This window comes from Vulpes lagopus, chromosome 3 (assembly GCF_018345385.1).
Source record: "Vulpes lagopus strain Blue_001 chromosome 3, ASM1834538v1, whole genome shotgun sequence".
Lineage (NCBI taxonomy): Eukaryota > Metazoa > Chordata > Mammalia > Carnivora > Canidae > Vulpes > Vulpes lagopus.
In genome coordinates this window covers 128,028,489-128,054,116 of record NC_054826.1, presented here as the reverse complement: position 1 = coordinate 128,054,116, position 25,628 = coordinate 128,028,489, and the positions used below count along the sequence as shown (strand labels likewise).

At 41.5% G+C, this 25,628-nt stretch overlaps 1 protein-coding gene across 5 annotated transcripts in view; it reads right to left on the bottom strand.

Moving 5' to 3' along the window:
• MEIOB (meiosis specific with OB-fold) overlaps window positions 1–24,448 on the bottom strand; it is a 28,082-nt gene extending 3,634 nt beyond the window's left edge. Inside the window, exons 1-13 of one of the 5 annotated variants that reach the window (XM_041747455.1) lie at window positions 24,354–24,448; window positions 21,913–21,989; window positions 20,222–20,279; window positions 17,894–18,025; window positions 16,076–16,148; window positions 13,458–13,653; window positions 11,308–11,408; window positions 10,385–10,437; window positions 10,198–10,293; window positions 5,703–5,804; window positions 4,571–4,724; window positions 1,741–1,924; window positions 360–446 (exon numbers count right to left, since the gene is read on the bottom strand). In XM_041747455.1, coding sequence (XP_041603389.1) covers window positions 360–446; window positions 1,741–1,924; window positions 4,571–4,724; window positions 5,703–5,804; window positions 10,198–10,293; window positions 10,385–10,437; window positions 11,308–11,408; window positions 13,458–13,653; window positions 16,076–16,148; window positions 17,894–18,025; window positions 20,222–20,279; window positions 21,913–21,981 — 1,305 coding nt within the window. In that variant the 5' untranslated portion in view covers window positions 21,982–21,989; window positions 24,354–24,448. Of the gene's footprint in view, window positions 1–359; window positions 447–1,740; window positions 1,925–4,570; window positions 4,725–5,702; window positions 5,805–10,197; window positions 10,294–10,384; window positions 10,438–11,307; window positions 11,409–13,457; window positions 13,654–16,075; window positions 16,149–17,893; window positions 18,026–20,221; window positions 20,280–21,912; window positions 21,990–24,353 lie in introns of those variants that run through there. The other 4 variants (XM_041747457.1, XM_041747456.1, XM_041747458.1 and 1 more) reach the window with 4 other exon arrangements.
• Between the last annotated feature and the right edge of the window lie 1,180 nt (window positions 24,449–25,628).

Sequence of the window (25,628 nt, the reverse complement as noted above, 5' to 3'; positions counted from 1 at the left end):
GGACTCAAACTCATGACCTCAAGATCAAGAGTCACATGCTCTACCGACTGAGTCAGCCAGGCACTGTTGTTGGTCTATTCCTCTGGTGTCAGGTGGAATCCTTTTATTCTACACCAAACAAAAACAAAAACAAAAACAAAAACAAAAACAAAAACAAAACACCCACCTGATTACTTGCATTGTTTACACATTAACCAAATCCTTCTGCATATCTTGGAATTGTTAAAATTATTGTAAATTGTTATTTGTTATTTGTTATTGTTAAAAATAAAAAATGCCCTAATTTATTAGGTCAGACTCTAGGATTTTTTAAATTACTTGAATATATAGAATGACATAGTACTATAAAATGCACTAACTTTTAAATAAATTTTGCTTCTTTCCAGAAGAAATTGCCACTTCAATGCTGTTTTCTGTTCATCCGTCATTGCAAGAAACTCATTTACCTGGTTAAGACAATCAAGCAGATATTTCCAAAGTCCATATAAATAACTCAACAATAATGTGAAACTTGACTTTGTGCACTCAAAGGGAATTTTATTTATAGTAATTACAGCTCAATTCTCTTAAAGGAGGAGATAAGGTCAGAAAGCCTCCGTAAACTGAATGTCTGAGGGCAGTCAGGTGCCTCAGCCCAGAAAACTCCCCTTCACAAAATAGAAACCAAGCGGGGCTGAGGGCTCACGGTAAACTACAGGTGCTGGTGCTAAGGAGAAACCAGGTGCCTGTCAGACACACATGACTAAGTGTCTGCTGCTGTCCTGGTGGAGGAGGGCACCACGTGTGTTCTGACTCTGGTGACTTCCTTCAGCTAGTTGGTGGAATACCACCAAACCCTCCCTCTGCCTCAACTGATCACTATCTCCAGTGCTGCTGCTCTTGTTTTTTAAGATTTTATTTATTTATTCATGAAAGACACAGAGAGAGAGAGAGGCAGACACAGGAAGAGGAAGAAGCAGGCTCCATGCAGGAAGCCCAATGGGGGACTCAATCCCAGGACCCCAGGATCACGCCCTGAGTCAAAGGCAGACACTCAACCACTGAGCCACCCAGGTGTCCCTCCAGTGTGCTGTTGTACCCACAGTTACTGGACTATAAAAAGTGTCTTCTTGGGATGCCTGGGTGACTCAGCAGTTGGATGCCTGCATTCGGCTCAGGTTGTGATCCCAGGATCAGGGATCGAGTCCCACATCAGGCTCCCTGTGAGGAGCCTGCTTCTCCCTGTGCCTGTGTCTCTGCCTCTCTCTCAGTATGTGTCTCTTATGAATAAATAAATAAATCTTTTTTAAAAAGTGCCTTCTTTCTCCCCCACTGCCAACAGCCTCTGCCTCTGTACCCAACAGCAATATCAGCTGTGATTTGAACACACGTGATCATGCAATTATTCGTCCATTAAAGCAATGTGTGTTTAATATTTTTTTCTCAATTCTTCATTCATTTATGACAGTCAGAGAGAGAGAGAGAGGCAGAGACACAGGCGGAGGGAGAAGCAGGCTCCATGCACCGGGAGCCCGACGTGGGACTCGATCCCGGATCTCCAGGATCGCGCCCTGAGCCAAAGGCAGGCGCCAAACCACTGCGCCACCCAGGGATCCCCAGCAATGTGTGTTTAAATCAAGCTTTATTCCCACCCCCAGACCTCTTTATTAATGACTTAATTTCTATCAACTGTTAACTGAAATAACCTACACCTGGAGAGAAGAGAATTCAACTTGGAATTATTTCCTTTCTGCTACTTACCGTGCAGCCTAAAGTTTCTTCAGCAACCCCTCCTGTGAGACTGCAGGCATGGAGGGTACCGGTGTGGTCAGTGAGGTCAATTAGCAAGTGGAAGCTGAGAAAAACAGTTTTAAATTCCAAAGAATCTTTGTTGCAAGCAGTACAAGTGCTGGATCTTTCATTTACAATGTAACCACAGCCTGAGCTGAAAAGAAAGACAAGGATAAAATGTAAAGGTCCTAAATGACCAACCTGATCTCTAGCAGAAAAATCCTGCTCCCTTAAAAATCTAAATCAGAGTAATTTCAAAATGCTCCGCGTGGTACACTAGACAGACATACAAAACAAGGAACAGCACAATGTGCAATCAAGCCCATCTCCTTGCCTCCCACCTTCCCCCTGCTAGGGCCCCTTTCCTTCACCTCCAGACAGCCACAGAACTGCCACCTCAGCCCCGCCTCCATCCTGTCCTGTCCTATTCCTTTCTTTTTTAAGATTAACTTATTTATTTATTCATGAGAAACACACAGAGAGAGAGAGAGGCAGAGACACAGGCAGAGGGAGAAGCAGGCTCCATGCAAGGAGCCCGATGTAGGACTCGATACCCGGTCTCCAGGATCACATCCTGGGCTGCAGGCGGCACTAAACGCCTGTGCCACTGGGGCTGCCCCTGTCCTATTCCTTTCTATTGAGGGTATGTCCACCTAGTATCCTTGGATCAGCGTTCTGAGGGAGGAATCCTGTTTTGTGTCTAGAAAGCCTGAGTTCCAGAAATGCTCACTTGATGCTCTGTACTAGGCCTCTGCAGGACAGAAAAATCCTAGGGTTAGTCAAGTTCACACCCAAAATGCTATTAGTGCTGCTAGTGACACACTCCTCTCTTTAAGTGGTGATCACATGTTATTCCATATTTTTTTAAGATTATTTATTGATTTATTCATGAGATACACAGAGAGAGGCAGAGACACAGGTAGAGGGGGAAGCAGGCTCCCTGAGGGGAGCCTGATGTGGGACTCGATCCCAGGACTCCGGGGTCACGCCCCAAGCCCAAGGCAGACACCCAACTGCTGAGCCATCCAGGGATCCCGCTATTCCATGTTTTGAGGCAGGTCTTACTTTAGCCAATGTGGACAGAAACACTAACTCAAATTTCTCAAATCAAAGGTGTGATATGAAGATGGTGCTTTCTTGTCTAGGCACAGATCACTTTTGAGGTAAATTTCAGATACTTTTCCTCAGATATCAATATTCAAGATGTAGGAAAAAATCAGATAATAAAAATTTCAAAAGTTTTTAAAAAATGTTTTTCAAAAAGTAAACACTTGACTTATACAGCAGCCTCCACATTGCTTTTTTCAATTTAATACCAAATCACAAAATGTTTCCAAATCCATAAGTTAGTATCTTGACTATGGTGGTAGATACACAAACCTGCACATGTGATAAAATCATATCTAGAACTTCATGCACGTGCGCGCACACAAACACACACACACAGGACTGCATGTCAATGTGGTAAAATTTGAATACAATCGCCTGATTGAATTAATGTCAGTATCCTGGCTGGCTAAGATGTAATACTATAGTTTCATAAAAAGTTACCATTGGGAAAAGCGTATAAAGTGTATGTGGGTTCTCTCCATATTATTTTTTTGTAACTCCATGTGAATCTAGAACTATTTCAATGTTTTTTTCTTTTTTTTAAGTAGGCTCTATGCTCAGTATAGAGCCTAACATGGGGCTTGAACTCACAACCCTGGATTAAGACCTGAAATCCAGAGTTGGATGATTGAGCTATCCAGGCACCCTCAATAAAATTTTCAATTACAAAAATTCGTAGACTTTTTTTTTCATAGACTTTCATAGTAACATTTTAGATGCTTTTCCCCAAGCATCTTTCCATTAATATTAAATCACTGCAGTTTAATTTTTTTACAAGTAGATACTAACTTTGACCTAGGAGATGTTGTAAATCATATTTACCATGCAGCTGAAAATATTTTTTTTTAAATGGTGTCCCTTGTATTGCTATAGGACATGGCAACCAAAATAATATTCTAACATATCATAAAACAACAGTTTGTCAACTCAGTTAAAAGTTCTGGCAGCAGGGGAACCCAGGTGGCTCTGTCAGTTAAATGTCTGCATTCAGCTTGGGTCGTGATCTCAGGGTCCTGGAACTCAGCCCCACATTGGGCTCCCTGCTCAGAGGGTATTTTCCTTCTCCCTCTGCCTCCCCATCCCCCCACTCATGCTCGCTCACTCTCTCTCTCTCTCTCTCAAATAAATAAATAAAATAATTTTTTAAAAAGTTTCTGGCACCATTTTATCTTTATATTTTAAGATTGAAGAAACATAGCAAATCAAATTTTACTTTAAAAGGCAATTATAACCTTTGAATCTACATAGTTTGCCTTGGAAACTTCAGCATGGCTTATTTATACATTTCCTTCAAATATATAACCATTATTATGTCAAAGAATAGCTTTAATTTTTGTAGAGCTTAAAATGTATTAACAATAGTCGTTCTTTATTTCTTTTTTTTTCCACAGCATGATATGTAACTTTATTTTTCTATGTTCTTTATTTCTTACAAGAATAAATTTGCTGGGATCCCTGGGTGGCTCAGTGGTTTAGCTTCTGCCTTGGGCCCAGGGCATGATCCTGGAGTCCTGGGATCAAGTCCCACATCGGACTCCCTGCATGAAGGCTGCTTCTCTCTCTGCCTGTGTCTCTGCCATTCTCTCTCTCTCTCTCTCTCTCTCTCTCTCTCTCTGTGTGTGTGTGTGTCTCATGAATATATAAATAAAATCTTTAAAAAATAAATTTGCTGACAAAACCAGCTGCTTACCATCGGTGTCGAACTACTGTTGTGGTGTCATCATCAATGTTCAGCATAGAAATGTAAGCATAAAGAATGCCGTAGAAAGTGTCAGTTTTTCCTTCATTCTTTGAAGCTTTTGCCTTTAATTGCTTAACTGTATAGACATCAACTATTGTATTTACTAAAAATAAAAAGAAGTTATTACAGCTCTCTATATATTCTAAGAATTCCAAAGGATTATATCCAAATAGAAAAACTACAAAGTTCAAATGAGAACACATAATAGCTTCAGTTAAGTAATGGAAAAATTATTACATTTGCTATATTAAAACTGATTCTAGAAATGGACAGAAGAGCAAAAATAATAAGCAAAAAGAGGGGAAAGAATGAGAAATTTAATTCACTGATGTCAGTGTAAACTTTCTGGTCATCAGAAGATGCCATTAAAAGAGTGGGAAGGCAAGCCTCAGCATGGAAGATGCTAGTAATCTTTAAAGGAGACAAAGAACTCATATCCAGAATATATAAATAATTCTTAAAAATCAATAAGAAAAGGGTAGTCAGTTCACTTTTTAAAAATCCCATCAGATTGTCAAAAGGTTATAGAAATCTCTAAAAGTTTAAATATTATTTATTTATTTATTTTTCCAGATAAAGAGAGAGAGCATCCAGAGGGAGAAGCAGAGAATCCTAGGCCAACTCTGCACTAAGTATGGAGCCCCCGACATGGGGTCCAATCCCACGACCCTGAGATTCCAACCCAACCCAAATCCAAGAGTTGACACCCAACCAACTAAGCCACCCAGGTGCCCCAAAATTTCCAAAAGTTTTAAATAACATTTTAAAAAGTAGAAATATAGCAGTCACAGAATAAGAATATTTTATCTTTTAGGGATCCCTGGGTGGCGCAGCGGTTTGGCGTCTGCCTTTGGCCCAGGGCGCGATCCTGGAGACCCGGGATCGAATCCCACATCGGGCTCCCGGTGCATGGAGCCTGCTTCTCCCTCCGCCTGTGTCTCTGCCTCTCTCTCTCTCTGTGACTATCATAAATTAAAAAAAAAAATTAAAAAAAAAAGAATATTTTATCTTTTACTATGTAAAATAAAACTATTATCTTTTGGCCTTTCAAAATGTCAAATACTATTTGAATGTGACTTACAATCTATGGATTCTTTCAAATAACTGTCGATTTCATCATCCAGGGGACTTGTTTCTTTATTTTCTCTTATAAAATTCAATAGAATATTAGCTTCTGGGGTATCTTAAATATAAAATGTGAAAAACAACTGATTACTTCTTATTTTTTTAAGGGTTATTTGAGAGAGGCAACACACATACATAGGGGGAGGGGCAGAGGGAGAGGGAGAGAGAGAACCCCAAGCAGACTCCTGCTGAGTGCAGAGCCTGACATGGGGCTCCATCCCAGGAATATGAGATCATGACCTGAGCTGAAATCTTGAGTCAGCTGCTCAACTGACTTAGCCACCCAGGTGCCCCAAGATTTTTTTTATTTATTTAGAGAGAGACCCTCAAGCAGACTGCATACTAAGCATGGAGCCTGAAGCAGGGCTTGATCTCATGACTCTGAGATCAAGACCTGAGCCGACACTTAACTAAGCCACCCAGGTGTCACTGATTACTTTTTAAATAATCATGAATGATCCAATATTATTTTTAACAGTAAAAATGAAGTCATATAAAAACAAATGGAATGTTATGCAGCCATCAAGCAATGTGATGTAGCAGTCTACTAAATGTAGAGATGTACACCAGATATTGTTAAAGAGCAGCTCATAAAACTATGTGGTACAATTTCCTTTCAATTAAAAAAATACACATATATACACATGGGTATGCAAAGTTATCTGGAAGAGTCTACATCCAAGAAATGATTCTCTTATAAGATGAGATTATAGGTGCTCGTTGTTTTCCTTTTTTGCTTTTATGTATTTTCTGAATTTTATATTTATTTCTTTTCTAGCAGAAAAAAAATTTTGTTTAATGTGTTTGAAAGCCTTGCTGCTTGGGATACGAGTGTTCTCAGGAACTGTCAGATGGTGTGCGCAAAGGCAAGGATGAGATTTTGAAAAAGGGCTCCCATGGGACTCTGACACCGTTCAACCTCAAGGCCCCCAGCCTCCAACAATGGACGGCCTCTAGTCTTCCCTTGCCCACCCTGACGTGCTGATGCTTGGACCCCTGGGGCAGAGGCAGGTGCTTCTTCCTCACTCCCATTCAACCCTGAGTCTAACCACTATTTTTTTGCATAACTAGACTGAACCCCCTGCAAGCAAAGGTCTGCCTCTTCAGCTCTGCCATTTTAGTATCCAATATAAGCAACTGTCCTTCCACTCACCTGACCATCTATATACCCATTGTCTCCTGCCTTGTTCCAGAAAGGGCTTATTTTTTTTTAAGATTTATTTGTTCATGAGAGGCAAAGACACAGGCAGAGAGAGAAGCAGGCTCCCTGTGGGGAGCCTGATATGGGGCTCGATCCCAGGACCCCAGGAGTTGGGGCAGCTGGTCTGAGCTGAAGAGGTTCAACCACTGAGCCACCCAGGTGCCCTCAGAAAGAACTTATGTTATCTCACTACTCAGCAAAAAAAGGTATTCAACAGATATTTGTAAATTGATGAGTGAATAAATGAATGGATGGATGTTTTTGAACACTAACAGAATTGTTGCACCCCAGATAGAAGCAGGTGCTGGAATGAGGCTGCAGAAATCAAAGCCCTGGGCTTTCCACAGGCACCGCTATAAAGATCCTGACAGCAAGGTTGTTGGGGATTGTCTGATAGATACTCTCAGGGTTGAGAAAGCCCTAAGGAAAGCTAGGATGAAAGCTTAAGCCATTAGACATTTTTAGTTTGTATGTGGTGGGTGTGTAGCCCAGGAAGTTACAAACCGGCTGATTTAAAGAAGTACATTAGAATTCACGGCCCTGGGCAGCCCCGGTGGCGCAGCGGTTTAGCGCCACCTGCAGCCCAGGGTGTGATCCTGGGGACCGGGGACGGGGGATCGAGTCCCACATGGGGCTCCCTCCATGGAACCTGCTTCTCTCTCCGCCTATGTCTCTGCCTCTCTCTCTCTCTCTCTCTCTCTCTCTCTCTCCCTCTGTCTCTCACAAATAAATAAAGTCTTTTTAACATTTTAAAAAAATAAAAAAATAAATTAAAAAATTTTTTAAAAATAAAATTCACGGCCCTTGTAAGTACTCTCCCTTGTCTGAGAAGAGGCATTTATTCTAACGCTGTTGGCATTGCTCAAACACTTTGACATTTCCCCTTTCAGTCTGTGTTTAGAACCAAGCATACAACATCCACTGAATATGTGTCTCATTAATTTAGCCTTGAGTTATTGATATAATTTTCCTATCAAGCTTGATAACTTTTTCCAGCAGACAAACCCAACTGTCTTTTAGAAATTTTCCCAGGCCTTATCTACCTCAGTGGATGGAAATTTTTAAATTATTGACATTACTCTATATAATACTAATACAGTTATTAAGTTATTTAAAATGATAAGCCATAGGGACACCTGGGTGGCTCAGTGGTTGGGTGCTTGCCTTTGGCTCAGACCAGCTGCCCCAGTTCCTGGGGTCCTGGGATGGAGCCCCACATCAGGCTCCCCACAGGGAGCCCGCTTCTCCCTCTGCCTGTGTCTCTGCCTCTCTCTCTCAGTCTGTGTCTCTCCCGAATAAATGAATAAAATCTTGAAGAATATAAAATAAAATGATAAACCATAGTATGGCCCTCAAAAAAAAAAAAAAAAGGAAGAGTGGTACTTTTATCCTAAATGTTGAGACTAGATCATGGTTGTGTCACCATCAATTTACAGCAAAGCAACTAGACCAATCCTTTCAGTACTTAGAATATGGCACAGCTCTGCCCTACTTTGCTACAGAGTAAAAGCCAACATTCTTTCATTAGCTTAGAATAGTCTTCTTGATACCCAGCCTTCTCCTTGGGCCTCGACTCCTCCTGCCTATGCTCCATCGGCTCCAGCCACACTGGCCTCCTGGCTGTTCTGCCCTCATGCAGGCACATGCCAACCTCTGTGCCTTCGCACTAGCCATTCCAGTACTAAGATCCTGCTGCTCTTTCCTATAGTTGACTCCCTCACTGCCCAATCCCGTCTTTGCTCAAATGTCACCTCCCCAAGGAGGCCTACCTGACCACCCTCTGTAGAGTGCAACCTGCTCCATACACCATGCCATCTGGACTCTCTTTCTTCTTCTTAAACATTTAATAATCTACCGATGTGTTATTTTTATTGTTTATCATACATGTGTCTCCTGCTAGAATGTGAAGCTCATGTGGGCAGAGATATTTGTGTTTTGTCACTGGACCCAGGGACAATGCCCTGTACAGAGCATGTGCAATGTCATGTCACTTTCCATGATCCCACTTTCAGGGACATAGTGTTGCTGGATGGATGCGCAAGCTCCGGTGCACTTATGTAGAACACAGTCTTGTCATTTTAGGTCATATCTCATAGTAATGCTACTTTTAAAAATTCCGATAATGGTTTGGTCAAAGACCTTAATTTGCTTTGTAATTTTGTCACTGTTGATGCTTTGTCAGAGACCAGCAGAGGGAGCTATCGTCTGGAATGACCCACTATTATAGTTCCAACTTCCTGAGGTTGGGAAGGACCATTCCATCTCTGGAACTCTGGACTCTTGCACATGCAGGGCTCATCTCTCTATCTGCACTACAAAACACCGTAAGGATACTTAAGGACACCAATCCCTCAGGTCTTCCCAGACCCTGTTTCCAAGACTGCATGCTGGAATTATAACTCCTTTCAACAACCACCCAGTGGGCCTTCTGGGCATTTTGTTATGTTATGAACTAATGATACTATGTGTATGTTCTCAGTGTTCTGGTACTAAGTTATTTGAATATAGTAAAACTGAATTCATTTTTAAAATAGTCAATAATTAAGGTAATCCAATCAATTACATTGATCTCTGCAAAATCATCACAAGGGATGATACTTTAAAAATGAGTCTGGTTTTTCACATTTCTTTAGTACGGACATCAAAGATGTAGCTCACTATAAGTTCAAGAAATGTAAATGTAAAGCATGTAAATGTTTTACAAAATGTAAAACAACTTTCACTTTTAATTCAAATGAAGTCCAAGCTTTGTTTTCATTCTTTTTTTTCTTATTTTAGAGTGTGTACACATGCACCCATGAGTGATGGGGGACGGGCAGAGGGTGAGGAAGAGAATCCTAAACAGACTCACTGAGCCTGAGCCTGACTGGGGCTAATCCCACAACGTGGAGATCATGACCCAAGCTGAAAACAAGAGTCAGATACGCAACCAACTGAGCCACCTAGGTGCCCTTTGTTTTCATTCTTAAATACACTGTACAAACACTGAAATGTGTAACATGGTAGTTTCTAAAGGGAGACAACATGGGGCAACCCCGGGTGGCTCAGTGGTTTAGCGCCACCTTTGGCCCAGGTTGTGATCCTGGAGACTCGGGATCGAGTCCCACGTCGGGCTCCCAGCATGGAGCTTGCTTCTCCCTCTGCCTGTGTCTCTGCCTCTCTCTCTCACTCTGTGTCTCTCATGAATAAATAAAATCTTTAAAAAATTTTTAAAAAATAAAGGGAGACAACATTTCAGATGGCCTTTTACCTGGATTAGTCGTAATAATGGTTTTTGAGATTACAGTTGCTGTCATGCAGTTCCGAAATTTGTCAAAACTTATTCTTACATCTGAGGCAAATATTACTGTTTAGGGGGAAAAAGTCATTTTACAATTATTTTACAATTAATGTACAAACAACTACAAAGAATGAACACAATCATTTCAGTATCATACCTGTGTCTCGTGGCACCCAGCTCTGTGCAACCAGGATAGATTCATTATCCCAACTGCAAATTTTTAAAAAGAAGTAAAAATTTGAATACCTTAAAAAAAACTGACAATGACCACATTATTTACCAAAAACAAAATGTCTTAATGGCTGGAGTTAATTCCCCAAGTTATTACAAGCACGAGTTAAGGATGTCAGCTTCTGCATTTTGTAGGATCCACTGTCTATTTCACAGGGCATTTCATGTTGGTGTGATAAGTCATTCCTTAGACACTGCTCATCTTTAACAACGTCTGCCTCATCAGGTCCTTCTTTCCCCACTATGTAGGTTGTTCAAAGCTAGCAGAGCTGAGTGACTACCAATCTGAAGCCTTTACAGCCACTTTGTCAGAGCATTAAAAGAGGGCCTCACACTGGATAAACTGTTCAGGGGACTTGATGGGTTGAAAGTCTGCTTCAAATCAAGTGTTTTCTTTGGTGCCCAGGCATCCAGAGTCTGAACAATGCCATGTTATACCCTGTGGTGCTTCAGCCTGCAGCCAGGGACAACACCTGCTTTTCTACCATCTTCCCGTGGCCTGATTCTAGGGCACCATCCAAGCAATCACAGAAAATCTGGGTGGTTCATTACCAGTGGAACCTAATAGATCACTGACTGTTCTAAAGCAGAGGACAAGAATGAACCAATCACAGTGCAGTCCATCCAAATAATCCCGTGCTGTCTAAAGACCTCATTTTAAGGTAATCTTATAGCACAGACTCTAACATTCAATGTATAAGAGCAAAGTTTCCTTTTTAATAATTATTTCTCCTCAATCATTATTCCTCCCCTATTATGAAATCCACCATCTTTTTCATAAAATGAAAACATTCTGTCTTTGTGCCAATAGAAGAGATATCACAGTTTGGACCAGATGTGGGAGGTTACCATATCATTGCAAAAGAAGACTCCGTCTCATCATAGAGCTTCACCTCACACATCTGACCTTTCCTCCGGTCTGCAGTTGTAAAGTATTTTGGCTCTCCAACCTTTGAAATTGAAGGAAATCATTATTCTTCACCTATAGTTGCAGAGGTACTTAAATGTTTGTTGATGGACTTAAATGTTCACCTCTTAAATGGCAAATTAAAAATATCAAAATAGCAAGAATCACTAATACATATTTGATGATTGTAAAAGCTTCTTCTATCTCTAAACTAGGTGTATTTAGCTAAAGTTGTAAGTTAAACAAGTTTGATTGAAGAGAGATACAGAAATATGTGCTTTATGTTAAGACTGTGGTGTCATTCAACATGTCACAAAGCTCCACCATAAGCCTCTGAGTGGCATCTAGGTGGACTCACTGAGGATAGAAAGTCTATTTTCATCATCTGTGATGCCTACAGCTTAGTGCAGAGCCTGGCATGGAGTGTATGTGACCGATGAACTGTCTTCCTAGGCCCCAGCACCACCTTGCTGGCACAGGCTTCTGTGCTGCCTCCTTGGGGACAAGGTAGTGAAGAACAGATGAGGGAGGCTTGGGAGGGTGCTTTCATACACTGTCTGGCTTGACTCACACTGGGGTAAGGGATCATGGGAGTGGAGGTAAACTTGGGGACCCTTGTGTCTCCCCAGTGAGTTCTCCAAGGGAAGAGCAGGCCCCTCTGACAGCGCATAGCAGTGGCCCAAGCATGGACTATCAGCTGGCTGCCCTTCGCTACTGTCACCCCTGTATCTCCAACAGAGCTGAGCTCCAGGGGAAAGAGCTGAAGAAAGACTTCCAGCTGCCAGCTGAAGAACAGGACCTAGAAGGAAAGTCGGAGGAGAGGACAGCCAGAGTATGACAGAGGTCCACCACATCACAGCACACAAGAGGAATCTACGAAAAGGAGTCTAAAGTGAAGAGAGAGAGGAGGTGATAAGGAAGAAAGGACTAGACAAAAATGTAAAGAAAAGGAAATGTAAGAGAGAGAGAAGTAAAATAGTAGAAGACACACACAAAAGAAGTAATGTCCTCCTACAAAAGAGAGTGCCGACTCATGGAGGGCTTAGTGGAAAAAGCGGTCACAGGCTTTTGCTTATACTCATAGTGAGTTTTAAAAAATTCTTACGATGAAAAAAAAATTCTTACGATGTTATAATATAATGGCATTGTGTTGAATTACAGGGAAATCGAGATAATATCCTGCCTTTATGTAAGATTGAGCCTAAATTGTCCAGAAAGTGATTTCTCCAGTTTTTCAAGACTGTCACATAGGGAGTTTATTCCTCTGTCCTGAATTATCTTGCGTGCTCACTGTGTGGTGGGCACTGGGCTAGGCTGGGGTGGACAAAAAAGCAGTCACGGCCTCCACCATCATAGGCCTGTCAAAGGGGAAAGTCAACACCGTCGTTTAATGTGGAAAAACCATGAGTGATTACTTAAACATTCCATGTATGTATATGTGGTCTCTATCATTACTCCCCATGTTGTGGACTTTAATCTTGCACCTTTAATTTTCTCCATGTACTTCTTTGTGTGTGAAACTGCACTTTTGAGATCTAACTCCGAATGTCTGCCAAGTGACCAGTCTTGTCCAACAGAATTTGAATTTTGCTGCTGCAACTGCGTAAGAGGGAGGTGCTGGTGTGTAGGTCCCTGAGAGGCTCCCCAGCACCCCACTATGCCTGTACGAGGTCACGCCGCTTACATGGTGGGTATGTACACACACACCCACATCCCAGAACACCTATGAGCACACACACGAGTGGATTCCGTGAGTCCTCCAACTTATGCTCCCTCGAGAAACTTCATGCAAATCTTCAAGTCCATGAATTTACCCTTTCCATTCGTGTCTTTGTTTCACCAAAGTATGCAAAACTCTCACAGTAGATCATTTAGGGATGTGCCTCATTTAACATTCAAATTCTATTTTATTTTGCTACTCATTTACAGATAAACTGCTCCTCTGACATTGATGAGAAGTGCCACGATTTTCTCAATTCAAGTTACTATGGACCAAGAAAATTTACTCCAGCTGGTTATCACTTTTCCAAACACAAGTGAAGTGATAAACTACTGCCCACCAGAGGTTGGCTTTGTTGACACTTTAACTTACCGATCTCACAGCTGCAAGCACATTAATAATCCTCCCATCCAGACTGTATCCATTTGCAGTAATGTCACCCAATGAATAAAAATCACAGGATTCTTTAACAGGTAAGTATATCAAAGCAAGGAGCTTGGTGTCCACTTCGTAACTGGAACAAACTTTTACCATGGAGTGATTCTCACTGAGCAATAGTTTACAGTTACTAAATTGCAAAAACACAAACAGTAAATATCGAGTGACTTTCTAATGGAAAAATACTTCCAGGTTCACATTAAATTATCTTTTTGGTTGTGATTTAGTGGGTGAACTAAATCTTTCATTTATTTATTTATTTATTTATTTATTTATTTATTTATTTATTCATTCATTCATTCATTCATTCAAGACTCAGAAAGAGAGAGAGGCAGAGATATAGGCAGAGGGAGAACAGGCTCCCTGTGAGGAGCCTCTTTCTTGATCCCAGGACCCCAGGATCATGCCCTGAGCCACAGGCAGATGCTCAACCACTGAGCCAGCTAGGCATCCCTGATTTAGACTTTCTTAAGAAAATTTATACTTTTTACTCTGAGAAACATTGAAAATGTTGTGAAATATTTTTTTTCTAACATGTATTAGGGGACTAACATGGGAATAACATGTATTTGAGGACTAATTTGTGCCTGAATTTAAGCATACTAGTTACTGACCATGCCCCAAACTCTGAGCTTAAGTTTTCTTCTCTACAAAATTGGGGTATAAAAGCATTCTAAAATGTCAGGGTGGCAGGTGTCCCGTCTTTTCTGTCTCTGCAATACTGGCTGAATTGCCTGCATCAGATGGTGCTTGACCCCCTTCTGTGATGCTCTCTGTGGAGTAGATGCCGATGCCCAATATCTACATACTGAACTCTAATCAAGATGCTCTCTGCCCTCCAGCCAGTCAACTCCCAAGTCCCCTCATGAAGCCTCTTTCCAACCCTTTAACTCCAGCCATCCTCCTGCGCCTCCCCCTGCTGCTTCCTTAGGTGTTTCCTTCATCACTTCTCATCCAAATTACAGCCTTGTCTCCTAAGCTTCCTTCCCCCTCAGGTTGCCGAAATGATTTTCCTAAACCACAAATATGAATATACTATTTCCCAGCTCAAAGATCTTTGGGTTAGCTGTCAGCCAAGAATGAAGTTGGTATACCAGGCAAAGCTGTCTGGGAAGTGTCTCTGCTTCTCTCTCAAGCTTTTCTTTCCACTGCTCCCCTGCCCCTGCTCTATAGCCAGCCCAACCATATTAGACTACTAGAATAGGTAAGTGGCAGTTTTAGCAAAAAATAGTCAAACATCAACAGTTTCATATGGTTCAACCTACTGTCAACTGTTCTGGAAAAGGCCAGGAGGTTTCATGTTTGTTTCCTCTGCCAAGAACACTCTTCGCCCCTTAATCTCCCCCCACTTCTTTCATTCCATCAATATGTACTGAGAGCTAGAATGTGCCAGGCCCTAGTCTAGGTACAGGGAATACAGGGGTGAAGAAGACAGACAAGATCTCTGATCTCATGGAGTTCACATGTGTGAGAGGGACACACACAACAGTTAATCAAATAATCTCAGAGAACGGGTTATGAGGATAACAGCACAGAGTGAAGTCCTAGTGATGGACTGGAAGGGCCACTACACACAGAGTAAATGGAGAAGACCTAAGGAGGTGACATTAAAGCTGACACATCAATGAAGAGAAGGAGCAAACATTCAAAGCAGATGGGAAGAGACTGTTCTGTGCAGAGGGAAGTGAGTGTGCAAAAGCCCATACTACAGAATGAGCTCAGGGTGTTCAGAGTGGAAAGGAATCTGTGTGGCTGCACAGAAGTGAGACTTGGGGTCTGGTATGAGGTCGGAACAGTAGGTGGGAAGGGTTCAAAATGGTTGCAGGTGTATATGTAGTGGAGATTGCTGTGCCCCACTCAGTCCTTTAGCAATGTCACCTTGCTCTAGAGAGCTGCTCTCAAGCAGATATGCCAGTGGTGGGGAATTGATGCAGCCAAGAACTTGTGAATCCAGGCCACAAAAGCCCAGTCCCCTACCCTCGGGGCGGGGGGGGGCAGTGCCACTCATGCTCCAGAGCTCCCTCTGGGGCCAAGAAGCAGAGTTGGGGCTCCTGCCGAACCTGCGTCTCTGCTGTCCCCAATCCTTCCCTTACAGGCTGCTCCCGAGAGCTTTCCCTCAACAAACCACTTGCACAAAAATCCTCCTCCAGGGTCTCCCTCCAGTGAACCTGAACTAAAATAGGAAGGCGTGTAGGCAAAGTTATACCTTGATATGACACATCTATAGGACTTCCAAGATTTTTTTTTCTTGGACAACCCCACAGGTGAAGATTTTTTTCTTTATCGTTGTTCAGCCTTAATATAACCAGAGTTAAATTTTTCTAAATCTAAGAATGAGAATAAAAGTACTAAAACAGCCATGTTTTCATGTAATCCTGTATCAAGGTAAATTATTTCTTAATCAAAGGTAAATACTGTGAGGAAGAATTAAACTCCTAATTTTCAAATGGAAGCATGTACCCTCAGTATGCTCTCTGCTAATGTGACACACAGACACAACAGTGGTGGTTACTCTAGCACAAAGGCTATTGACTCTGTGCTGGATCGTTTACCCAGGAGTTGCAGGGCTGAATTTTTCCTCTCTTTCTAATTCCTTTCTTTGGATCAGAGGATTTTCAATTGTCACTGCAACAGAAGGAGAAATATGATGCTATTACAAAAAAGTAACTAGATACATAAAAACAAGTGTGCATCACAATGAACATTACAATGTTATTTCTAATTCCTGAATCAGTGTAGCATACCCTTCAGAGTCCTCTCCTTATATGACTGAGGAATGGAATCCTGGGGTATGATCATTGATTTGATCCCAGATGACATTTCTTATGCTTTGTGTTTAAATCCCAATGTATGACTTGCATTAATATTGCTTTATTGATTAATTACACTGAACCAGTGATCTGGTTACAACTTGCCCTTCCATAAAACATATATTTTAACTGAACTTCATCCAATTCACAGTAGCCCTAGGAAATAAGAGCTACTGGGCAGAAAGGCCATGTACAGTCCAGCTCCTGATTTCAGTTCCACAACTTATCAGCTTATGACTCAACATTTTAGGGATTTTGTTTCCTTATGGTCTTGTTAGACCTTTTTGTGTCTGTTTTGCTGATTCCCCACACAACCACTCCATGATCCCTTTCTACAAATGAAGAAATTGAAGCTTACAGAGGTTAAATAACTTTCTGGAGGTTTTATATCTAGAAACCAGTAGCTCTAGACTTACAGTCATTCTGATTCAAAAATCTATAATCTTTTCACTCCACCACACTATGATCCTATTTAGATTTATAATTATTTTTTACCTTAAGCTTTTAAGAACCTTTACCTCATTTATCCTCACAACCATCAACCTATAGTTTAATACCAAAACGTAAAAACAAAACAAAACAAAATGTATCTTTAGCTCCATAGAACTACCAGCTGGCATTCATCCAAGGAATGTTTCTGACTGTACTGGGCCCTGTGGAGTTTACAAAGTTTTCTGCCTTTACAATCCATATGTTCAAGTACTTTATTGTTCAGTTAGACACTACAAACAACCCTGCAAGTTCATAACATGAGGCAATAAGTATATGACCAGGTACAAGTGACAGGGACAGGTCATAGCCTGCCCAGTTGTGCAGCATTGGAGAGTAGTTTAATTACGTGCATTACTCTTTCCCTTCTTTTTTCTACCACGAAAGAGAGCTGGTATCGTACTTTCTTGTTTCCAATATGAAGCTAGCACTGCCATCTACTGAACAAGAGCATTCTATACTTTATACCAGGTATACTACCTCCTTTAACACTCACAGAATCTATAGGGTACTCATTCACAGTTGAGGCACAACAAGGTTAAGCAATTTTCTCAAAGCCAGGATGTAAACAAATGTTGGAAGTAGGATCTGAATCCAAATCTATCCGTTTTCAAAGTCCTTGTTTTTTAATTATATGACGCTGTTCTATCAGAAGGATCCTAGGATGGGTAAAGGATGCCAAAGATCTGGTATTTTGAAAGTAAAGCTTTCAAAAATCCTATTAAAAATTCAAGTATTTTCTTTTATCAAAAGCTATTTAATAGTCTTATTATGCTTACTGAAAGATAAATGGTTATAGCAACAACAGGAATTGATGCAAACTAAAATATGAAATAAACCAAAGATTAGAAATCCACCTAGTAAAAATATGTGACTATCACATTTATATGTTTCAAGTAATAAAATGCTGACTGCCTGTGTTATGCTCTTAATGCCTGACTTTTTTTTTCTGATAAGTTTCTTAAGAATTATGAATTGTGTCTTATTTTGACTCCCTCAATGTGGTTTCCACAAATATATCACAGGAATAATACTATAATAGAAACGGTTCAAGAACCAATGCCAACTTACCACACTCTCCAACTCTAAAGCTGTCAGAAAGTGACCTGATGTAACCTTCGCTGCCCCAGGACGTTGCATTTACAAAATGGGTTGGTGAATCCCGAATCGTAAAACTGAAAGTGTACCTCTCTGATCCAATATCTAAGGGAAACCAATACTTTCATGTTTCAAATGAAAAACTTAGGTTTGAACAAATATGATTATTATGACAAACACTCAAACACATGGTAAAAATAACATTTCCAATACAAATTCTAAAGTAAGCTATGCTTTAATGAATCTCAAAGCTACAAAAGTAGATACCTCACTATTAATCCCTGTTCCCTTTCCCCAGTTATTGTGTATTTGGAGGGAAATGACATGTTGGCTTGAACCATACAGATTTTAGCTTAGATTCTCCATTTTTCTCTTACTGTTATTGTTTCAAGCGAAGTCATGATTCAGATCTAAATTATTTCAAAACAAATAAATGTGTGCTAGTAAAAGGCTCCACTAGGGGTCAGCAGGTATATTTTTCCCAAAATAAAATTTCCTTACTGTTTTTTGCTAATTAAAAAAGTAACAACTTAATATACATATATAAATTACAGATATCTACCAAACTCTTATTAGCATTTACCTTTGGGAAGGGGACTAGGCTGGGAAGAGCTGGGAGTTGAATTGAGCAATGGGTGTTATATACAACTGATAGGTCATTGAACACTATACCTGAAACTAAGTATGTACTTTTTGTTGGCTACTTGAAATTAAATTTTGAAAAAAAAATTTCATTTTTCTATGACCTTCTGTACTGCTTGAATGTTTTATAAAAATATAGTAATATGGGATCCCTGGGTGGCGCAGCGGTTTGGCGCCTGCCTTTGGCCCAGGGCGCGATCCTGGAGACCCGGGATCGAGTCCCACGTCGGGCTCCCGGTGCATGGAGCCTGCTTCTCCCTCTGCCTGTGCCTCTGCCTCTCTCTATCTCTCTGTGACTGTCATAAATAAATAAAAAAAAAATATATAGTAATATGTGTGTAATATTTTTTTAAAGTCAGCGTATCTTCTCCAAAAAAAAGAGTTCTGTATATATAATCATAAAAAGTACTTCAACACCATGGGAATCATCCTTTACCTGCATGGTCTGTGAGATAAAAATTGTATTTCATTGTTGCGATTTAGCAAATATTTAAATACTGACATTTTCCTAAGTAGAGCTTAGAAAACAGAAACACAGCCTTTCTCAAACCATTCAAATGATAATTCTGATCTAATTAATCATAACGAAGTAAAGTTAAGGCATAAGCAAGTATTTACATCAAACATGATAATAGAATATTACATGAAATTAAAATAAAGGTACCATCACTACACCAAGAGGGAAAACCAGAGCCATAAGTACTCAGGTGATTCAAACAAAATTAATGTCTTCTGCTGAAATTATTGTCTGGCTGACTAGAGCTCTGACTCCTTCAAGCTCCCCAGAAGTGCTTATTCTGTAACTTCTCATAAGCAATGCTAATGGTTTAAAAACTAATAGTAGTACTGTGCCAGTTTTGGCATTTTACATCATATCATTGTGTATTGACTCAGATGTTAGAAAACTTGGTTTTAAAGTTGATTTTTAGGGACGCCTGGGTGGTTCAGCAGTTGGGCGTTTGCCTTCAGCTCAGGACATGATCCTGGAGTTCCAGCTGGAGTTCCAGGATCGAATCCCACATCAGGTTCCACCATGGAGCCTGCTTCTCCTCCCTCTACCTATGTCTCTGCCTCTCTCTGTGTCTTTCATGAATAAATAAAAAAAAATCTTTAAAAAAAATAAGGTTGATTTTTAAAATCTAATTTTAGTCTTGGATTATGTCTCCATAGTCCTAAAACTTTTATAGAGTTCAAACAACTCAATAAGAGCCACAAAAACCAGAGTTAACTGTATTCTCCACATATGAAAGATTAATTTTTTTTGCTGGATTGCCTGGTTGAGTAAATACATAGATACTGCTGCCATACCTCTCTCCCTCTTTGCTACTCTATCAGGACACAACCCTGCGCAAAACTCCTGTTCCTTAACATTTTCTTTCTTAGATTTACCCATGTATTTATGTCTCTTAGGCTGAAAGTGATCATTAATATGATCATTAACATGGCCATTACTATGGCCACAGAGCCTTACATATTATTAAAAATGATTTTAATGTCCTCACACATATGGCCTTAAATTGAGTACCATACAATACAGCAATGGGCACTGCTCTTAAGGAGTTAAACAGGCATGAGAAATTTAATCACTTAAATACACTTTGTTGTAGTCATAAGCCACACTTGATGAAAAACGAAACAAAGAATTAAATAGAACTCAGCTTTTTCTGTCTGGAAAGCCTTTGACGTCTGTTTTCCCAATAACTATACCAATTATTTTCTGAAAAACAAAAGGGTTATAGAAGACCAATATTAAACACAGATGTAGATGGTAAATTTAATTTCATGGACTTGTTATATTTTACTGACTCTAATAAGCATTTTTGACTAGGAGCCATTTAAATATATTTACTCCAGACAAACATCTAAAAACTTCATAAATGTTCAATTCCACAAAGAATAGTACAAAGTAATAAGACAGTTAACTGCTATTACAAATATAATCATTTAATACTTAGCATGTTTCTACTTAATTTTTAATCACTAGGTGGAGCACAGTAACTGCCCTATGCTATCAGTTCTTACTGAATTCATTCAAAGCATATGTACATGCAATTTAATTTTCCATAGTCTTCAAAGCTTTCTTTAATATAGGACTTTCTAACAATCCACATAAAATTGCTTAGCTCCTTAATCTGAACATGCTAAACAGTAAAATAAATTTGATTGTAACAAAACTTGTACATTGCTGCTAATAAATCTAAGCTCTAAAGTCCTAGATCTTAAATCCTAAATATAGTAACATCTTAACATTTTAATGTTCTCTTTAGCACTACTAGACAAAACCTGAATATTTAAAAGTACTTTAAGAAACAAATATAACTATGTTTTCCTGAAAGGATAAACCTAAACATATTATTAATGCTAGCAAGTGATTTTAACCTTGCAATAATGTGTTACATTTAAAATATGTTCAAGTTTTTAAGACCACCACATTCTAGCTGAGCTATTAACTAATCTTACTACATTTAGATACACTGCTGTTATTTCTTAAATTCCACATGCATGCATATCTCACAAATTTTGTTAGAAAAACACAACTAATGGAAATATTGAGCAAAGCGTTCTAACTGAAGAGGAAATTAACAAATAGATTATCTTTCTTCTTTTTTTTTCTGAGCCTACATCAGAAGAACTTGGGCTCCCTATTCTTAACATTAATAAACTCTAATTGCACTATAAGGTTACATGTAAACGTATCCCATTTTAAGAAATCTGATTCGTAAATGCCAAACAACAGACCGCTTAGGGCAAGGAAAGAAGGGGATGTGATTGCTTTAGGTTAAATGCTTCATCTCACAAGATGATTCCACCTAGATTTTGTTTGACTAAATAACAGTCTTGGCATATTTGAAATGATTGAATTCCACTACAAACCTTCAGTAAAAAATGAATTTTTGCATATTTCACAAATACATCTTTTGTATACCTTTATGTCATAAAAGGAGCACAGTGGCAAGTATTTAAGTCTCTAACTTAAGTATAATTTTTTTTTTAACTTAAGTATAATTTGATTAGAGAATACATAGTGCCGAACAAAACTTAACTTTACAATGATAAATTTGAGCTGTTATTAAATATTTAATTAAAATAATACAATTAAACTTTTGATCATTTTGAACAATTGCTGGTCATATCTACAATATCCTACTCTAGACAAAAGAGAGACTAATTTTCATTACCCGGCATAAAATTGAAGAAGTGCGGGTTATCTAATATCGACAATTGTATTGATGTAATGAGTATCTATATACTCATTAATTATATAGGTATGTATCAAATGAACCAATAATGTTAATGTATTTAATATTACCACATAAATTTGGTAATCAAACTATATCATTAAAACCTACCAGATTAGCCATATTTGGATGCAGATCTGAAAGTGCAGTGAAGGTCTTTGATGCAAAGGAGTTTGCCATTCTTTTATCTACATTTTAGAAAATATAAGTTGGATGCGTAAATTAAATAACTGAAATAACCCATGAAAAATTCCAAGATTAAAACAAGTCATCTGGGAGGGTGCCTGGATGGTGCAGTTGGTTGAGTCAGACTTTTGGTTTTGGTTCAGTCATGATCTCAGGGCTGTGGGGTCAAGCCCCATGTGGGGCTCTTCGGTGGGTGCAGAGCCTGTTTGGGACTCTTTCTCCCTCTCCCACTGTCCCTCTCCTCTGTGCATGAATGTACTCTCTCTCAAACAAATAAATAAAAATAAAATAAAATCTTTTAAAAAGTTATCTAGGAAAGCATTGGATATATTACTCATTCTTTAGGGAACGTTTTTATTATAACAGTGAAATGTAAGTTAGTACAGATCAAATCTGTAAAAAACATGTTTCAAAATGTCATTTTACAGTTTTGAATGATACAGTTCGGTTTCAATTTTTAACTTCCACTTTCAAAAAATGTGTAACTCAGCAAATATTTTTTTTTACATTTTAATATTTCTGAATGCAAGAGACATCCTAGGTAATGAATGTTAGTTTCAGTGACACACAGAATGTGAGGGGGTTTTTTGAGTTTTTTAAAAGATTTTATTTATTTATTCATGAGAGACACAGAGAGAGAGAGAGAGAGACAGAGACAGAGACATAGGCAGAGAGAGAAGCAGGCTCCATGCAGGGAGCCCGATGTGGGACTCGATCCTGGGACTCTAGGATCACGCCCCAGTGCCATGGGACTCGATCCTGGGACTCTAGGATCACGCCCCAGTGCCAAAGGCAGGCACTAAACCGCTGAGCCACCGAGGTGTCCAAAATTTAGAGTTTCAGATGAGAGATGATTGAATGGGACATCTGCAGATTTAAATATTTGTTACCATAAAGCCTACTTTTAGAAATATGGCAAAATTCAGGGCTCTGGGTTGGATTGGTTGAGTGTCCACTCTTGGTTTCAGCTCCGGTCATGGTCTAGGGGGTCACAAGATAAGAACCTAGAGAGGGGCTCTGTGCTCAGTGGGGAGTCAGCTTGGGGGTTCTCTCTGTCCCTCTCCCTCTGCTCCTCCTCCTCCTGCTGGAGGGCATGCCTACTGTCTCTGTCTCCTCTCTCTCAAATGGATGAAAAGAGGGAAAGAAGGAAAGAAAAAGAAAGAAAAGCAAGCAAGCCAGCAAGGGACGTCTGGATGGCTCAGCGGTTGTGCATCTGCCTTCGGCTCAGGTCGTGACCCCGAGGTCCTGGGATCGAGTCCCGTGTAGGGCTCCCTGCATGGAGCCTGCTTCTCCCTCTGACTGTGTCTCTGCCTCTCTCTGTGTGTGTCTCATGAATAAATAAATAAAATCTTAAAAAAAAGAAAGAAAGAAATACAATAAAACTCTCCCGCAAATACCTTCAATCTGGTTACACTGTGTGTGGGGAGAGGCAGGGATTTCAACCCCGTCTCTAGGCGAGAGCAGAGGTGGGGCCTGAGAGACTTCTTGACCGTGTTCAATGCGAGCTCGTGCATAAAAAGCCCTCAACATGGAATGAACGATAGTAAAACGTGGAACGGCTGCCGGTCTTGAGTACCGTCCCTATCAGCCGTTTCAGCGCCGTGACACTCGTCAGTGCTGCTGCTCAGTTTCCACCATTCCTTTAGCGCACGGTGGCTCCGGAGAACGGGGGGGCGGGGGGGGGGGGACGCGGCCCTCCCACCCCGCGGGCCGCCCTGGGGCTCTCGCTGACGGAAGACACTACTTTTTTTTTTTCTTTTTCTTTTAAAGAAGCAAAGTCTCTCAAAGAAAGAATGATTTCTAAAAATAAAATCATTTAAGAAGAACAGAGGAGGGCAGCCCGGGGCCTCAGGGGTTGAGCGCCGCCTTCAGCCGCGGGCGTGACCCCGGGTCCCGGGATCGAGTCCCGCGGCGGGCTCCCTGTGAGGAGCCTGCTTCTCCCTCAGCCTGTGCCCTCTCTCCGTGTCCCTCATGAATAAATAAATAAAATCTTTAAAACAAAAAAAGAACAGAGGGCGGAATCGAGAGCGGCTTCCCGAGGGCGGCCGGGAGCTCCGCCGGGCACCCCGCCCCGAGCCCACAGGACGGGGCGGACGGAGGCCCGCGGGGGAGTCCGGAGCGCGGGGACTGGGGGGCACCGCGCGCACCCGCCCCGCCGGGCCCTCCCCACCGCACAGCGCGCTCTGAGGCGCGCGCCCCCCGCCGCCCCGGGGACGAGCCCCCTGCGGGAGGCGGCGCCCCGAAACGGAAGCAACGGAAGGGGCAGCCGCGTGACTGGGGGCTTAGCGCGGCCCGCGCAGCGCAGCGCCGAGGCCCCCGCGCGCGGCCGCGCCTCGCAGATCCCGCCGCCCCGGGCAGGCCTTCACCTCAGCCACGGCTCCTTGCGCCTGCCCGGGCCCGCGCTCCGCCGCCTCTCCACAGCGCGCTCCGCCCGCAGCCCGCCGCGCGACCGTTAGCGCAGGCCACGCCCCTAACCACGCCCTGCCTCTCCCTCTGACTCCGCCCCCGCACTGCCCTGCGCTCGGCTCCCCACTCCGACCTTCGCCCGCCCATGCTTGACCCCGCCCTTCGCCGCGCTCTTGCCACGCCCACACTCCGGCCCCGCCCATCCCTCGCTATGGCTCCGCCCCTCCCCGCCCACTCCTGGCTTTGGCTCCGCCCCCGCGGTCCCGCTGCTGACTGGCAAGCCTCCGGGAGACCAGAGAGCGAGGGGTACTCCGCGCAGAGCGCGTCGCCCAGACCTGCGGCGAGCTGGACCGGGATCGGTGAGGTGCGCGTCTGAGCGCCCGGGCCGGGTCTGCCCGCAACTCCGGGAGGGGAGCCCCGCTCTTAGTGCCGTTGGGAAACCCTTGTTTCCTAAGGACCTGCAGACTGATTTGTGTTGCTAGAGCACTGATGGGGGCAGGTGAGCCAAGATCCAACAGCTGGATCCGTTAGCTTTGTTCCAGACTGCTGTCCGCAGGCAGCATCACTTAAGCTAGTGAGCTTCTCCTTTTAGGAAAAACAACTTTGATACTTAGTATACCGATCATATATTAAAAAGAAAAATCCAACATCAGGGGCACGTTTTGTAATCTCATCCCAACATATATATTTTTAAAAAAATTTTTCTCATCCCAACATAGCTCCTACTTTTCCTCTTCTGTTAGGTTTTTTTTTAAATTTCCCAAATAATAATCGAGAGCCAAATAAAGAATTACCTGCATTCCAACCACTTCAAATTTATTTTTTTATTTTTTATTTTTTTTTATGATAGTCATACAGAGAGAGAGAGAGGCAGAGACACAGGCAGAGGGAGAAGCAGGCTCCATGCACCGGGAGCCCGACGTGGGATTCGATCCCGGGTCTCCAGGATCGCGCCCTGGGCCAAAGGCAGGCGCCAAACCGCTGCGCCACCCAGGGATCCCCCCAACCACTTCAAATTTAATAAAGGATTTTAAAATTTTCAATATTCCTTTCCAGTCTTTGTCTTTAAAAGAGTGGGTCTTGATCTTTCCAAAAGAGTGAGCTGACATTTTTTTTCAAAGATTTATTTATTTATTATAGACATAGAGAGAGAGGCAGAGACACAGGAAGAGGGAGAAGCAGGCTCCATGCAGGAGCCTGACACGGGACTGGATCCCAGGTCTACAGGATCACGC